Source organism: Melospiza melodia, chromosome 14 (genome assembly GCF_035770615.1).
Source record: "Melospiza melodia melodia isolate bMelMel2 chromosome 14, bMelMel2.pri, whole genome shotgun sequence".
Classification (NCBI taxonomy): Eukaryota; Metazoa; Chordata; class Aves; order Passeriformes; family Passerellidae; genus Melospiza; species Melospiza melodia.
The window spans coordinates 19,785,304-19,802,738 of NC_086207.1; the positions used below are offsets into that span (position 1 = coordinate 19,785,304).

Consider the following 17,435-nt stretch of genomic DNA (forward strand, 5'->3'; position numbering starts at 1 on the left):
TTGCTCCCCTCCATTCCCTGTTGTTTGCACTTTTGGGGCTGAAGCTGCAGCGGTGTCCTTGGTTGTGGGGCTGGAAAAGGATTGTTCTGTGGGACTGAGCTGGGAGCAGAACTTGCTGATACTTTATAGGGAGTTCAGAGTTATAAACCAATGCAGTGCAGTCTGGAAAATATGAAAGCTAAAACTTCAGGCATCACAAGGACGCCCGAGGTCAAACACTTCATTAATATTCTGTCATTAGCACCGTGATGCAATTCCTGAGGCAATTCCCAGCCCCCTGCATCTGCCAGATTGGAATGGCTGAGGCAGGCAATGGCTCTGGGGCAGGAGTCCCTCCTGCCTGCCCCCGAGTGTCTCTGGGTGTGTGTTCTGTGTCACTGACACAAGGAGAAGCCGTGTAAATACAGCACTGGGCCCTTGGTAACGCACTGTTGGTGACACACTGCACTGCCACGCAGCTTTTGGCGTGTTTCATCATGGAATTCAAAGTATTCCTAAACATTCAGTTTCACGAAACTCACAGATGTAACTATCAAGGTTAGGTTTGTGTTAGGATGAATCCACCAATCCCTCAAATTCAGGAATAATCAGAACACGAATTCCAGAATGGTTTGTGTTTTAAGGACCCTAAAGCTCACCCCATTCCACCCCTGCCATGGGCAGGGACTCCTTCTGCTATCCCAGTGTTCCAAGTCCTGTCCAGCCTGGCCTTGGACATTTCAAGTGATGTCTGAATCGCAAATGAAAAATTCTAAGGAGGCGTTGAAGTCCTTTTCTACAAAAACTGTGTTTCTAGAGACTGTACTTGTAAAATCATTACATCTCGTGGTGTGTGCGCTGTTCCCATCCACATCTGTCACCCTCAGGTCTTTACATCAAGAAAAAGTTTCACTGAACAACTTTTCTGTGGCACCGACCGCTTCGGACTGAGGGCAACAACTCAGCGACCTTTGCAGTGCTGCCAAGTTGTGCCTTTGTCGCCTTTTTCTGCCATTCCTGACGCAAGGAAAGAACTTCGGCGAAGGGGAAGGCGCCGAGCGCCCTCAGAGCCCGCCCAGAGCACCCGCCCTCAGCCCCGCCGCGCGCCCCGCGCTCTCGCGAGATCTCGGCCGCCCTCAGCGCCGGCGCGGCCGCGGCCCGACGGGATCTTTCGAGAATTGCCGGTACCGCGCTCCCCCCTCAGCGCCGCCGCCATGTCCGTGGTGGGCATCGACCTGGGCTTCCAGAGCTGCTACGTGGCTGTGGCCCGCGCCGGCGGCATCGAGACTGTCGCCAACGAGTACAGCGACCGCTGCACGCCGTGAGTGAGCCCGGGAGCCGCGCTGAGGCGGCGACAAGGCGCCCGCGGGGCCCGGCGTGGCGGGGCCGGGGAGGGAGGGAAGTGGCGGGGCCGTGAGGAGTGGAGGTATAAAGTGCTCGCGGAGATGCGGTAAAGCGCGGTGGGCACGGACGGGGCTTCGGGAGGCCCGCTCAGCTGCCTTTCGTAGGATCACAGAATCATAGGATGCTAAGGGAGTGGAAGGGACCTTACAGCTCATTCAGTTCTACCCCTCTGCCTTGGGCAGGGACCCCTTCCACCATCCCAGGTTGTTCCAAATCCCGTCCAGCCTGACCTCGAATACTCCCAGGGATGGGGCAACCACAGTTCTTGTGGGCAATCTGTGCCGGTGCCTCCCGACCCTCACAGAGAAGAATTTCTACCCTACATCTAATTTAAATTTCCCTTCTTTCAGTCGAAGCCGTTCTCCCTTGTGCTGTCAGTCCGGTTCCTGATGCAGAGTCCCTCTCCGGTTTCCTTGTAGCCCCTTGAGACGCTGCAAGACGCTCCGAGGTGTCCGCACGAGCTGCTCATTGCCAGGCTGAGCAGCCCCGGCTCCCCCAGCCTTTCGGTGCAGTACGGCCGGTTTGTCCCCCCCGAGGCGGGGCTCTGCCCTTGGATTAGAAGGACGGGGGCTGTGAGTGTAGAGAAAAGCATCCCTGGCTGCTGGAAGTGCCAGACTTTAATTCCCTGTGTGTTCGTACGCCTTGTTCTGGGAGCACGACTGTCATTCCCCTGCGGTCCCAGCACAGCAGGACCGGGGAGGGCTGAGCTGGCCTGGGCTGGTGCCGGGCTTGGTGTGAGTGAGCCTTGGCTTGTCCTGGGATCAGAGTTTGGAAAGCTGCTCAGCAGCCTGCAGTGCCAGGACAAGGGGAATGGCTTCAAAACTAATGGAGAGGAGGTCTGGATTAGATATTGGGAAGAAATTTTTGCTTGTGAAGATTGGGAGGCTCTGGCACAGAGTGCCCAGAGAAGCTGTGGCTGTTCCTGGATGACTGGCAGTGCCCAAAGCCAAGCTGCGTGGAGCTTGGAACAACTGGATTGTGGGGCGATGTCCCTGCCCATGGCAGGGGGACTGGATGAGCTTTAAGGTCCCTCTCAATCCACGATTCCATGGTACAATGTGGTCAGTAAATTGTAGCCCTAAAACTGTTTCTGGAGCTTCCCCTCTGTTGCAGTGTGGCTCTATTTGAGCAGATCCTGAAGTGACTGTCTCGGTGAGACAGCTGCATCATCTTTGATGTTTGGGCTGTTTTAGATCCCTCACATCACCTCAGAAAGTCCAGAGTGACCTTGCTTCTCATTAGACCATACATCACTGTTTGCTTGCTCCTGTCTCTAAGCAATGAATAAATGGAGAAGGAAATTTTGAATTCAGCATGTGTGCCCGAGTATCTGGAGATCTCTTAAGTGTTCTCAATAACGTGGAAATTTAAAGGTTAGATGTTCTGGGAAAATATTGAAAGTAGAGAGGGTCAGAGCAGGTTTCTAGTAGCTGTAGATATTTGACCCTCATGGAGTTGAAGTCCTGCTGATAAATATACCTGTATATTTGAGATGTGAGCACAAATCTCCCTTGTTGAAGGAGATGAGCTAAATAAAATATCTGACATGGTGCATCTCTTGGGAAATAGTTCAGTTATGGGAGCCTGAAGTGAAATTGGAAAAAATGAGCAAAATGCAAATGAGAGGGTTTTAGCAGGGCTTAATCTCCAGGTGCTGTTCTGAGGGAATGCAGAAAAGCATTCTGCAAGCAGACCCTTCTATTAAAAGAACTCCTGCATGGTTTTTAAGTGACTTGGAATCAGAAGCCGGGTTCAAAAATCAGGGGGGGAAGTCATGCAAGGTGTAGTGACAGGTTTCCTCAGGCACTGGCTCGTGGTCAGGGTTAAACACTGTGTTTTGTGTGTGTTTAGTGTAATAATTTGTGTTATTAAAATAAACCCCCCTGAGTGCATTGGGCTGAGTTCAGTGGCACAGATGACACTCCCACAGAATCTGCCTTCAGCTCTGGTACCTGGATTCTTCTGGAGTGCTGTAAAATTTGAACTTGTACATCCCAAAGCTGTGCAAACTGTGTTTGTCTTTGGACATGGAAAAGTGGTAGAGAAAAAGGTAGTAGAAACTGAGAAATAAAAATAAGACAGTTTAATTATTTCTGTAGGATGAAGGGCCTTGAGTTAAGTGAAATCATTGTGATGGACATTCTGGAGCTGGTGATCGGTGCAGGGGACATGAACTGTCAGGGGACAGGGGACCTTCCCAGGGAGTGGCAGTGGGTGGGAGGGTGAGCAGGTGCCTCCAGGTATGCGAAGCAGAGATTTTAACTTTCTGAACTTGTTTCATTAGACCTCTGATGACCTTCACTGTGAATGTTTCTACTTAAAGTGCACTGGTTAGTTTTTCAGCTCCCAGAAATTGTGTAATAGTGCAATTTGTATTTCACGAGTTTACTGGTTCTTGTGAACTGATTTGGGGAATGAGACTGGTTGAAAATTCTTCCTTCTCTCCCTCCTTCCTAATTTCACTCACTTCTGTGCTGGGTCCCTGCCAGGGCTCTCATCTAAATTTGTGCATTTGTGTTAGTGAGGGGATCTTGATTTGTAAATTCAGCAGTGAAGTAGCTGGATTTGTTTTTTCCAAGAGAAGGACACAATTCATGTCTTAATTCCTTTCAGGAGACCAGAGTGAATTAATAACCAGCTCCCTGCTCTGGGCTCATTAGGTTTTTACCTCCTGTTCCTTTGATGTGGGCCTGAGGGTCTGCAGAGCACAAACTTAGCTTTTTTTTAACTAATGTCACAAATAGTTGTTTCAAACAGCTGCAGATTTATTCAGAAATGTTCATTCTGTTGCAGCACATACTTCAGGGTAGGCCTTGTAGCATTTGTGAAGTTGTTAATAAATTGGAAGGAGATACAAACCCAATGCAATTGTGTCACCCCAGTCTTCGGGTTGGTTTTGGTTAGTTTCTGCTTGGAACACCCAGTTCCAAACCTCAGGCTGAGCTGGAATGTTTTGTGTAGCAGCCCTGTGGCATCACCCTGCTGTAAAGCAGATTCTTAACCTGCTGCATGGAGAGCAGCTTAATTAGACTTAGCTGGCATGTTGTGTGAGCAGTAAAGATCTGCTTACCTAATGGCAGGGCTCCCCCCACCAAGTTTACCTCAGTGGTATGAACAGCTTGGATTAGAGGGCTGGATTTTTTTTTGTTAGGGCTCCTACAGTTTGTTAAATATGTAAATCAAGAGGCTTAATCAGCTGAGGAATTTCTCCTAAAAGGAGAATTTCTCTATTCAGAACTGCAGGCTGTCACAAAGCAGGGGAGAGTAAAACATAATTTCTCTTTCTGTGCCCCATGTTGTTTCAGTGGGTACAGATGAAACTGAAAGACCAATCTTTCTCTGCGGGTAGTTTCTTTCTGCCCTTGAAGGGTTTCCCTTAACCTGGAAAGCTTAGTTAGCATGTGCTGCAGACATGTAGGAATGATTTCTGTAATACCTGATTTACCTCGTGTTTGTGTGTGAGCAGTCGAATGTTCCCCGTGCTGTAGCTACCGGCTTATCCCTGAGTGCACACGCACACGGGCAGTTACTGAGGTAGGGCTGTGCCCAGTCAGTGCTCAGGTGGGAGGCTTGGAGAGCATGGGTGAGCCTGGGGTTGGGCTGTGCTGCAGGGGGGCTGCTGCTGGTTTAAATGCAGTTATGGTGCCTGTTTTTCACAGAATCCACAGAACCTTCCATGCACAGATTGCAGCGAGTGACCAATGGTTTTAATGGACCAAATCATATTAATTACAGTGACCTTCCAGACAGTATCAGTATTTTTACCCAGCAGATGTGCAGTAGGTGTGCAGCTGTAGAGTCACTGACTGAGCTCTCTTCCTTGCAGAGCCTGTATATCCTTTGGGCCCAAGAATCGCTCCATTGGTGCTGCAGCCAAGAGCCAGGTGAGTGTGGGGTTTGGGTAGAACACTTCAGAGCAGCTCTGTGGGGTTTGTCACTGCAGATAACAGATGTCCCCGAGCTGCTGTGCCTCCCTAACCAGAGCACAGCTGAGCTGCTCTCAGCTGTTCATGGGCTGCTGCTTTGTCATCTGGCAGGGAAATCTCAGGGTTGATCCTTGCACAAAATGAAGTGTACAAAATAAAGCTGTGCCTCTTAAGAAATTCTGATAGCTACTAATTTTTTTTTCAAGTTGTGAACCTGAATTCACAAGTGGTGCTTCACCCTGCCCCAGTTTGTTCCAGTCCCTGTGCTTTATGATGGCTTTTAATTACGTGACTCTGTTCTATAGAATTCCCTTAAGTGCATGGTTTTGGCAGAAAGGAGGCATATTTGAGTGTAAATAGATAGAGCTTTCTTGACCCTTTGTGGCTGAATTGCCACCTAAATATCTCTCTTGGGTGTTCTTGCCCATAGTCTGAATTTCTGTTGCTGTAGGCAGGTAAATGTAATTTAAGGACTGGGAAGAAGTTAAGAAGATTTTTTCTACTCATGGTATTTGGGTCTTGCTGTATCACATTTTATGTTGCTGTGTAAGTAACCCCTATAAAAGATGATTTATTTTTTTCAAGTCTTCTGCAGGAAGTGACTAGTCAAACAGTTGTTTTTTCTTAGCCTAAAAAGCCTAGAGATGTGTGAAGATTTTTTACCTAAAATACAAAAACCCCTGGACACAGCCATGTTATTCAAGAACAGTACAACTGTACTAGAACCAAACACAGCTGTTTTTTCTGGAATTGAGTCTGCTTAGCTTAACGAAATCCATTGGTGCAGAGCCCTGTAGAGATGAGTGTGTCCTGCACAGACTAAACTTAGAGACATCCAGGCCAAGTTACTTAGGAGGTAGAACCTGCCTGAGCCCAGATCCCAGGTAACTCTGTGGAACAGTGCCTGTCTGCTCTCTCAGTGCCTGTGGTTTTCAGTGCGTGCCTCGCTCTGCTGTCGGTGACACAGTTCCCTTCACTTGTGCTGTGTGAAGCCAGCTGGGATGGGCTTTCACTTCTCTGTGCTGATCTCTGCTGGTAATGAAAGTCAGTCCACCTTTTGTCAGTTAAATCAAGGTGCTCCTGACCTCCTCAAGCTTCATGAGCAGGTCCTTTTGAGAGGTCTTTTGTGAGAATATCTGTGTCTTGAGTGTCATGTGCATGTGATGAACCTGAGCTGGAGTTTACATCCATGTGCTTGTTATGTTTGGGCAATAACTCATTGTAGAAAGGTAGGGGGTAGAGAACAGGTGAGTGGGAAAGAGATTTTGCTAACGGTTCTAAAGAGTTTCCTACACGTGCACTATGAAATTTGAGTGTGTTGTAATTAATATTTTATAGACTTGGCTCAGTTTTTAGTGTACATTTTATTTTCCATCTCAAATTGCTGTAGGTTCCCTGAGCAACCAGAGGGAAGTTGCCTCCCAGCACCTGCCCAGATGCTGTTAAGATACAAATGACAAAAATACTCTGGTGGGAGAAGCATGAGAACAAAACTCTGTCTTCTGTTTGAAATTCAGATGTTCCCCTGCCATGTTGTATTAAAGATTTCTTTTCCTCTAGGTTATTTCAAATGCAAAGAATACAGTACAAAGTTTTAAAAGATTTCATGGTCGTGCATTCTCAGATCCCTTTGTTCAAGCTGAAAAAGCAAGCCTTGCCTATGAACTTGTCCAGCTGCCAACAGGCTCAACTGGCATCAGGGTAAGTCTGGCATGTTTGAGGAGCCAGAGGAGGAAACTGATAAAGTTTCCTTTTATTTCTCTGTTTTGAATCTGCTCACTGTGGTTTGTGTTCTCTTTTGAATGGAAAGCCTTAATAGGGAAGGGAATAAAAGGCTGATATTGGGGATGGTGCATGGGTTCCACTGCAGTGTAATGAGTGTGCACAATTTTTATTTGAAGGCCATGTATATGGAAGAAGAAAGAAACTTTACAATTGAGCAGGTGACAGGAATGCTTCTGACCAAATTAAAGGAGACTGCTGAGAATGCTCTTAAGAAGCCTGTGGTTGACTGTGTTGTTTCTGTAAGTATGGAATCCAGCAAAACACACAGAACTTAGTTACTGTCTGAACTGAAGTGCTGCAGCATTAAATTAAATCTGATTCAATTGACCAGTAAACTTGAATGTCCAGGTATCTTTCTTTTCTGTTTAAACTGAATCTTACACCTCTTGGAAACTAGACTTGTATCATTAGTGGTCTTAAAATGCAGCTGATTAGCAGCGTAAATAATATTTGATTCCTATTTCTGATTACATGCTCCAGAAATGAGTGGCTTGTGATATGGAATAGAAAAAGGAATTTGTCTTTATATAATTTTTTTTTGCTGTTCTTCTATTGCAACTGAAATGAGCGCTGCATTTGAAGGAGGCCTGTGCTCCATGAACTCACTGTCCTGTCCACCCTTGTAACTGTTTCCTGAAGGTGGCTCCTGGAAATGTTAATAATGTTAATAGTGGCTCTCTGACCTCCTTGCAGGTTCCTTGTTTCTACACAGATGCAGAAAGGAGATCTGTGATGGATGCTACCCAGATTGCTGGTCTCAACTGTCTGAAACTAATCAATGAAACAACTGCAGGTAATTCTTCCTGTGCCTCACTCAGTGTTGCAGTTTTACTCCATGAAAAGGCTTTTATTCTGCCAGTGAGCCTTGCTTTCTGGAATTACAGCTGGTTTTATACACTTGGAATAGATGAGTTGATCAGAAAGTTTCTTAAATTCAGGTCTGTTATTTCATTGCTTTACAAAGACATAACAATATTTGGTGAATATCTGTTTCAATGCTGCTGAGGGAGGGGTGGTACTGTTTAATGTTCTTCTGTGTTTCTTTAGCATTGAGAATTCTGTTTATTCAGTGTCTGTAGCTTGAGGGGCACAATGAAATGCTAATGTTGATTCCTGATTACCACTTATTTCTTGATAATTACAAAGCTCTATGTCCTAACTATGCTTTTATTTCTGTAGTTGCACTTGCATATGGGATCTATAAGCCAGACCTGCCTGCCTTGGAAGAAAAGCCACGGAACGTTGTTTTTGTGGACATGGGGCATTCTGCATATCAAGTTTCTGTTTGTGCATTCAACAAAGGCAAACTGAAAGTAAACAAGCTGTTACACATCCATTTTGATTATCTGTAGAACATTCATCAGCGCACCCATGGACTGTGGCAGGCAAGCCTGCCTGGCTTCACAGAGGGGCATCCACAGAGCTCAGTCTTGTTCTTAAGATTGTATTTTGTCTGGAGCAAAAAGTAGGGCAGGGAACTAGAGAGCTTTTGAGCAGTGTGTGGAGGAAGCAAACATGCCTTAATCAGCAGACTGGCAAAGAATAAAAAACCTGGATTAAATGGTTTATTCAGAAATTATCATATCTGACTGTGCTGCTTTCAGAAAAATACTCCAGTTCAGTCATGAGATCTGGTGTTGAAGCAGGAATTCCTGCAGTGGTGTAAGTGACAGACATTGTTTCTGAGCCCTCACTGTGGTGCTCATGTACAATGAAGAATCATTCCTGATTGCTTTAAGCTGCCAGTGGAAGCTCAGCAGATGGCAGTGTATTTGTGAGTGTACACTGCCAAAGCTGTTTTGCAGCAAACACTAACATTTCTTACTGGCATTTTATTATTATTGTTAATTATTACAATCTGGACTTTGCAGTTACCATATCTTTCTCATGACTGGCTGGAGAAACAGATGCAGAATTTAAAGCATGAGGTAGTGAAAAGCAGAGAAATGTTCTGACAACACTTGTTTTCTCATAGTTTTATTTATGTGAGGAAATGTAAACTGTGTGCTTCTCTTGGATTTGGTTTTTAAACTTGGAAGCCATGGCAGTGTGGAAAGGATGCTTTGGGGCCCAGAGTGCAGGGCTGTTAGCCAGTGTAGAGGCCAAAGCCATCTGAAGGGCTATTGAGGGTAATGATTTCTGTTCCTAAAAAAATAAATTCCTGGTGTGTTTACAGAGCAGAATGAGCTGAGGTGGGTGGACTACAGGTGTTCCTTGCAGATAATTCCTTCATCAAAAAGGAGCACCTGTTTTAAGAGTTAATATCATTTATTCTCTTCCTGTTTTATTTTTAGCTTTGGGTAAGCATGTTCCACCCTTAGGAGGCATCAAATATTAAACTGGGATATGACTCAAACTGACAGTGGCTAAGCAGAATTTGGAACAGAGATCTGCTCCCAGCACCAGCTATGGAACAGATTGTGTTTCTAAGTCCTGCCCAGTCTCCCTAAATTCCTTTTAAAGCAGTTGTCACCTCATTCCAGGAAGGCTGATTTCTTTGACTTAGAGTTGAACTACATTTGAAACAAAGCTCTGCTTTGATGCGAACTGCTGATTGCTTTCATTGTGTAATGGCACATTGAACGGGTACTGAAGGGTTCCCTTCCTTTAAGGTTCTTGCTACAGCGTTCGATACAACCCTTGGAGGCAGGAAGTTTGATGAGGTGTTGGTGGAATACTTTTGTGAGGAGTTTGGGAAGAAATACAAACTGGACATCAAGTCCAAGATCCGAGCGCTGCTGAGGCTGTACCAAGAATGTGAGAGGCTGAAGAAGCTGATGAGTGCCAATGCCTCTGACTTGCCCATGAACATAGAGTGCTTCATGAATGACATAGATGTGTCTGGAACCATGAACAGGTAACATTGGCTGCTCTACAGTGGGACACTTCAGAGTGCCCTTCAGGAAGTTAAAAACTTGGTATGAAGTGTCAGCTTTTATGGCTGAAGGGAGGTGAGGAATCAAAGAGCAGCATGTGCAGGAATGGTGCTAGAAATGAAAGTGTTTAGAGCCTGGTCAGTGGCCTTGAGTTAGGAGGGAGGGCTGGGAATGTTGATAGGATGCCAGGGTTACTGGAACCAGGTTTTGTCTGGGAGAACATAATAAAGTACAAAGCTAGGACTGGGGGAGAGAAAACCCTGCAGTACACAGTGACAGTAGCATTCCTTCAGTTGGGCATCCTGTTTGCAATGTTGCTTATGGTGTGCTGGAGCTTTGTTTATGGATTCTTCCAACAGAAGCAAATTTTTAGAGATGTGTGAAGGACTCCTGGCAAGAGTGGAGCCGCCCCTTCGCAGCGTGCTGGAGCAAGCCAGTAAGTGGGGCTGTGTGGGGGCTGCTGTGCATGAGACAGGAGCCAGCCAGAGTGCAGGCTGCCTCTGCATGTTGGACACAAGGGTTTTCCACAAACAACGGTTTTGTGCTTAGGAGTTACAAGATTAAAAAACTTTCTCACTCAAGCTAAGAGCTGAAACTTTTACTGCTTAGAAACTTAGCCTAAAGTTGGTCTATTAAAACTTCTGGTTTATGATGCCGGTGTATTAATGTGAAAGAGAAACATTTCATCTATTGTCTGACTCCTTTCTAGGGTTGAAGAAGGAGGATATTTATGCAGTAGAGATAGTTGGTGGTACCACAAGAATTCCTGCTGTCAAAGATAAGATCAGTAAATTTTTTGGCAAAGAAGTCAGTACAACCCTTAATGCAGATGAGGCTGTGGCACGAGGCTGTGCACTGCAGGTAAAAAGTGCTGTTTGCTCTTGCTGTGAGAATATTAAGCAGCATCAATAGCTACTTGCTGAATGAAATGCTTGTTCACCTAAAGTCTGAGCATCTGTAATGTGGCTTTTGTGCTCTTGCAGTGTGCAATTTTGTCCCCGGCTTTCAAAGTGAGAGAGTTTTCTATCACTGATTTGATACCATACCCCATCTCCTTGCGATGGAATTCACCAGCAGGGGAAGACCTGAGGTACAGCCATCTTCTTGCATGTTACAAAGACCTAAGGTACAACCAGTACAATCTTCTTGCATGTTACAGCTTAAAATTGCTGCTGATGGTTAGAGTAAATAACAAATGTCAGTAAATACCCTTAGAACAGGGTATTTCCAGGGTTAAGTGCCTATTTAACACTTCCAGTTTTGATACTTCTGAAGTTAATGATGGCAGAAAACAAAACCAAGGTTGAGTGGCAGTTTGGTACTTCCTGCGTGGCTGTTGTGTTATTAACCTGAAAGATAGGACAGTCTTGTCACTTCTTAAGGAAGCTTTTTCCCTAAGAGTATCTAGAAATGTTTTGTTACCTTAACCTGCTGTGTTGTCACACTGAACACAGGCTGTATTTTCTCTTGCAGTGACTGTGAGGTCTTCCCCAAGAACCACCCTGCTCCCTTTTCCAAGGTCCTCACTTTCTACAGGAAGGAGCCCTTCACTCTGGAGGCCTACTACAGTTCCCCCAAGGAGCTGCCTTACCCAGACCCTGCTATAGGTTAGCACCATTTTGTACTAAAAATCTTTTCTGTGTTTCAAGCCTTTTCTGTCTAATTATGTAGTCTGGACATGCAGCCTACTGCAAATGCTCTCAGGACAATATTTCAAAGGAATTTTCAGTAAAATAGGTGGAGTAGGATGAAGTTTATGGGCAAAAAGAGCATCCTAATATTGGAGCAAATTGAAGAGCCACCCTGAGAGTTGTGCAGTCTTTTGCTTTGATAAAAGTAACACCAGGTTTGACAGAGAATTCCCAATAGCTGTGCCCCAGCATTGCTGAGTAAAAAATCTGGGTTTTCCAACTTGAGTAGGTTTTAACATTCCCTGAGCACATTGCAGTGAGCTGTGTCAGCAGCAGTCGGGGTTTGCTTTGCATTCAGAACTGAGGTTAATCAAAAGTGTTTGGGTTTTTTCCCCTCTGTATAGCTCACTTCTTGGTTCAGAAGGTCACTCCTCAAACAGATGGATCCAGTTCCAAAGTGAAAGTCAAAGTCAGAATAAATATCCATGGCATCTTCAGTGTTTCAAGTGCATCTCTGGTGGAGGTTCATAAATCTGATGAGAACGAGGAGCCAATGGAGACGGATCAGCACACGAAGGAGGAAGAGGTAACGGGCTCACTGCTCCCAGCTGCTCAGAATCCCCACAAAGCACAGCTGGCAGGGGCTCAGGCATGTGTAAGGATTTACTAGACATGCCCACAGCTGAAATCTGAGACTGAGTACTCATTGTAGTATATTACACCAGTGACAAATCTCTTGAAACCAGGACTTGAGGTGTAGATCAAATTCTTACTAATGGGGCCGTGAATTGCTGGAGCAAAGACTGGGAGCTCATAATTTATTCCTGCAGTTTTCATTCTGTTTGTTTTGCCTAAAGAGCATTAGAGATGCTAAGGGATCAGCCTAGGAACTGAAGCAGTGATCTGTGTTTGTTTAATGTGTGAAATTGGATCTCTCTGAATTCTAGAAGATGCAAGTAGACGAGGAGCAACAAAAGACTGAAGAGCAGCAGCAAACCCAGCCTGAAAATAAGGCAGAGTCTGAAGAAATGGAGGTAAGAGGAGCATTTGAGACTTTATTTTCATGAGATTTGTGACAATATGAGGAGTGTGAGCACATCTGCTGCCTTTGTCATAGTTCTGGAAGCTGAACATTTATTTCAGTGCACTGGTGGTCTATTGTGATTAGAGCTTTAGAAAGGACACAAATGGCACTGATAACTGCAGACCTGTCAGGTGACCTGCTACTGATAAAATGGGGGAACTCTCCTGTTCAGGGAAGAAATAATCATCTAGTTTTCAATAACTTGAATACTAGAACAGGTTTCTACCATGAGCACCATCCCCCATGAATATAGAGTGCCCATAAAAGGTCAGTTTATTAATTGTCTGCATTAATTGTCTCAGGCTTCAGCAGCTGAGGTGTCAGAATGGCAGGGAGTGCTTGGTTCTCTTGTTGAGATGCTAACTCAGTTTTTCTGATGTAAATCTTGACTGCTCCCCTTGAATTGAGTGGTGATGCTGTTTTTACTGTGAATGTAATTCTATTTTAATGCAGACTTCTCAGGCTGACTCAAAGGACAAGAAAGTGGATCAGCCACCTCAGGCCAAGAAGGCCAAAGTGAAGACGACCACAGTGGACCTTCCCATCGAGAACCAGCTGGTGTGGCAGATAGGGAAGGACATGCTCAACTTGTTCATTGAGAACGAGGTAAACTCTTCTTGCCCAAGCTAAAGATGTCACCTGTTGGTCTCCAGAAATGCTGTTTTTCATTCAAATGGTTAAGGAAGGTCAAGGAAAGGATTAAAAGGAATAAAACAAGCAGAAGTCTGCGGTGAACAACAGTGCCCCGTGGAGGCAGAATACATTCATTGCTCTTGGCAGGGGAGCTGTCACTCTCAGAGGGCTGTTCTGCAAAAAACATCCACTATCACCTGCAGGTACAAGGTGGAGGAGGTTCCTCAGCTGGAGGAGGATTGTCCTGTGCTGTACTGGACATCACATCAAAACTGAAATCAGTTTTCAGTCATGTGCTGTGTTCTGTAAATCACAGTTTTGCAAAATCTTGATCTGGTTTGAGCCTTTGCTAACAAGGTGTCCTGGAAATAAATGTTAAAAGAGCTTTTTAGCCAATTAATTTGACACTTTGTTCACAGGGTAAGATGATAATGCAGGATAAGCTGGAGAAAGAGAGGAATGATGCCAAGAATGCAGTGGAGGAGTACGTGTATGAAATGAGAGACAAACTCTGCGGTGTTTATGAGAAATTCGTCAGTGAGGATGTGAGTATTGCTGCTTGACTGTCCTGATAAATTGTACAGGTACAATGAGCAGTTGGATTTAGTGACTCTTGGCCTGTATCACATACTATATTTATATAAGTTACATATTCAAACTTTAAATTTAAAGAAATAATTGTAACCTCTCTGCTGCTGATGATAATGTACTAAATGTGGGCACCTGTATCTGAACTGGTTGCCTAAAAATCTCTTGGCAGTATTAGCTTTCCCTGTTGTGCTGAAGGAGCTTGGTGTGTAATGGATTTAACTCTGCTTCTAGGGATGAACCTTTGAGCACCTGGCTGCATCTCCATTGACTGCAGTGGAGCTTTGCCAGCCAGGTGTCTGCAGAGCCCAAACTGGAACATGCCAGGTGACATTTATGGCACCTTTGTAAAAGAAGTGTTTCCCTCTGTTCTCAGGCTTGCTCATGTAATGACAATGCAAGCGTGAGGGGGACAAAAATTCCTTTGATGTGACAGTATTTGATCTGAAGTGTGGCTGTCACACATGGCTCTTCCTTGGGCTTGGAATCCACCACAAAGCTCTACAGAAGAATATTTTATTTCTTATTTTTCACTAAAATAGGATAAAGAGTTCCAGACAGAGTTCTTTATATTCTAAAAATACAAGCCTTCCAGAAAGGTTCCAGGTACCATTTAATGCCACTTGTCACCTAATAAATGGCGTCACCTGCCTGTTTTGTGTGTGTGTCTGCAGGACCGCAATAGCTTCACACTGAAGCTAGAAGATACAGAAAATTGGCTTTATGAAGATGGTGAAGACCAGCCCAAACAAATATACATTGATAAATTGGCAGAACTGAAGGTGAGTGGTTTTTACATTCCCATGGGAATTTACCAAAGCTGGAGAACTTTGTTCCAGCGAGGAGCTGTGTGGGGTCTGCTGATTCTGAGGTAACAACAGCCTGCTCTGCGTTGTGTGTGGGGAGTAGGACTCCAACAGACCTGTAACAACAGGGCTGAGGGAGGCTCAGTCTTTGCTGTCAGTTGCGGGAAGAGTCAGAGTTCTGAGGAGTTCAGGAAAGTTGATGTATCCTGTCAAACCCTGAGGATCCCTCAGTGATGCTCTGTGAGTTTTGATACCTGTTGTACTTTGTTTCAGACTCTGGGTCAGCCAATTCAGGCAAGATTCCAAGAATCAGAGGAAAGACCAAAAGCATTTGAGGACTTGGGGAAGCAAATCCAGCAGTACATGAAAGCTGTTCATGCATTCAAAGCAAAGGTATTTTCACACTTAATTTCTGAAAAATGCAAGCAAATTGTACAAATATTTTCTGAATTTTAGGTAACCTGCTTCAGACAAAAATCTGGTTCAACCTCCCAGTGAGCTTAGGAGTTCTTGATGTTTAATAGATTTTCAGAAGTGGATTTTGGGCCTTGCACATCTCAGTCCTTTTTTAATCAGGTGTTGATTTTGTCATGGAGGCAAAATGCCAGCAGCAGGAGATCTTCAGTCTCCTGTTACCGAGCTGTGGGTGATCATTTCTGTTGATTTGTTAACTACAACAGCCCTTGGCTGAATGGCTAGATGGTCTTTTAGTATATTTCCTCAAACTAAGTTTTGAGGAAATCAGGATGCTGTTTGTGCTCACACACTGGCACAGCTGCTCCTGTTTGGGTGTTGCAGGATGAACTGTATGAGCATCTCGATGAAGCAGACATGGCAAAGGTGGAGAAGAGCACCAATGAAGCCATGGAGTGGATGAACAACAACCTCAACCTTCAGAACAAGAGGAGTCTTACTTTGGACCCAGTTATAAAAGCAAAAGAAATACAGTCTAAAGCAAAAGTAAGTTTTTCTACATAACTCACTGTATTTCCATGAGTTTCTGTGTTTATTACTCTCAGAAAACTGAGGTGAGAAATCTCAAAAGTACCAGGGAACATCAGCCCTCAATGGGAGTATTCCCGACAGTAGTTTCAAAAGTTAAAGTTAAACTGTGGGAACTAAAACCATTTCTAAGGATGTGGTTTTTCTGTGTTCTCTAGGAATTGGCAAGTATTTGTAACCCCATAGTGAACAAGCCCAAACCCAAGGTGGAGCTGCCGAAGGAGGAGCAGAAGCCGACGGAAGCCAACGGACCATTGGACGGGCAGGGCGACGCCGGGAGCGGGACCCAGCCCCCCGAGCAGGGCGCTGCCCCCACAGCCACCGACAAGAAGCTTCCAGAAATGGACATTGACTGAATTTCAGCACTTGTTTATATTATTGCAAACTACAATAAAGCTTTAAGTTGTCAACTTTGTACGTTCTGAATACAAACTGAAGCAAGTGAATCCCACAGCACTCTTGGTAACTCTTGGAGAGGTTTGGGCAGGGCAGCAGGTCAGAACACGGAGGTGGCGAAGGACTCGCTCAGCTCAGCAGTGTTTGCCTTTATTGATTGTATTTAGAAGTTTTGGTAGTCTAACTAGACCTCTAGGAACAGCCATAAGCTGCTTCTCCATTTTTAATGTCCAGGCTGAGTCAATTCTCCCTTGAAGGAGGGAGACAGCAACATCTGAAGTCTGATGTGCACCCTGCTCTTCCCTTTCCCTGTGGATTGCAGCACTTGCACTCCAGGGAGGGCAGGGGAGAGCAAAGGCAGAGTCTTCCATTGCTCTTGGTTTAGTGTGAATGCCTGCTCTGGACTCACTCTGATTTGCACTGGAACAGTTGATGGTTACAGGAGGTTTGCAGAGCAGGGGGTGGCTCATCAGCACCTTTATTCCTTAGCCCAGACTGCAGATCAGACTCAGAATGTGCTCCTGGACAGGGGAGTGGGTTTCTCACAAGCTCCCCAGCTAATTAGGCCCTGTAAACTCCTTGTCTTTAGTTAAATTAGCTGCTTGTAGAAAGAGTGAATACTTGTATTTCAGCTGCCTATGCTGATAGTTGATTCTGACTTGTTCCTAACTTTTTCTGGCAGGGGTATGCTTGCTTCCACGAGGCCTTCATTTGGAATGCTTGGTTTTTTGTTTTGGTTTCTTTTTTTCCAGGAAAACCAAGAACTGATGGATATGTTGGTTTGTTTTGTTTGTTTTTTTTTTTTTTTCTATGAGCTTTATACAATGAATTGCTTCTAGTACTGATTGTCATTAAACTTGCAAAAATTAATTTGTATGTGTTAAAATCCAAAGCTGAAAAACACCCATTCAGTTATTGCAAGAAATAAATGCACTGGATTCTACTGGATCACCTGCTGCAGCTGTTGATTGCAATGCAGAGGGGCCGGGGTGGAGGGAAGGGCTGTGTGTCCCTGGTTTTTGGGGTGTGCGGGGAGCCCTGCCGGGCTGCTCCGGGGCTGTGCGGCTTCCCACGGGGTGTGGATGGGTGCGGCGGGTGTGAGTTTAAGCTCCCTGGAATGAATCGCAGCCATGGAATGCCCCGCGTTAGAAGGGAGCCACAGGGCTCAGTGAGTTCAGTTCCGGCTCCTGCTCAGCGCTCCCACCGTGCCCGTTCCGGGGGAGCCCGCCCAGTGCCCGAGCCCCGCTGCTGGAGGCGCCGCTCTCTGCCCGCTCGGTCGCTGCCGGGGCCGGGGAGGGGCGGCAGGCGGGGCCCGGAGCGGCACC

General features: G+C 45.4%; 1 protein-coding gene across 1 annotated transcript; it reads left to right on the forward strand.

The window, feature by feature from the left end:
- The first annotated feature begins 1,146 nt into the window (after nt 1–1,146).
- Nucleotides 1,147–17,058, forward strand: HSPA4 (heat shock protein family A (Hsp70) member 4). Its single transcript, XM_063169100.1, has 19 exons — nt 1,147–1,300; nt 5,210–5,267; nt 6,870–7,010; nt 7,211–7,333; nt 7,788–7,887; nt 8,274–8,407; nt 9,707–9,951; nt 10,330–10,406; nt 10,680–10,831; nt 10,954–11,060; nt 11,444–11,577; nt 12,006–12,187; nt 12,549–12,635; nt 13,139–13,291; nt 13,738–13,863; nt 14,581–14,688; nt 14,986–15,105; nt 15,511–15,672; nt 15,873–17,058. Exons 1-19 carry the CDS (start codon nt 1,194–1,196, stop codon nt 16,068–16,070), a joined length of 2,514 nt encoding a protein of 837 aa, XP_063025170.1. The 5' UTR covers nt 1,147–1,193; the 3' UTR covers nt 16,071–17,058.
- Nucleotides 17,059–17,435: the final 377 nt, after the last annotated feature.

Coding starts and splice junctions, on each gene's coding strand:
- HSPA4 (XM_063169100.1), top strand. CDS start 1,194: ATGTCCGTGGTGGGCATCGACCTGGGCTTCCAGAGCTGCTACGTGGCT. Junction 7,334..7,787: donor TGGTTGACTGTGTTGTTTCT/GTAAGTATGGAA, acceptor ACCTCCTTGCAG/GTTCCTTGTTTCTACACAGA. Junction 12,188..12,548: donor AGCACACGAAGGAGGAAGAG/GTAACGGGCTCA, acceptor TCTGAATTCTAG/AAGATGCAAGTAGACGAGGA.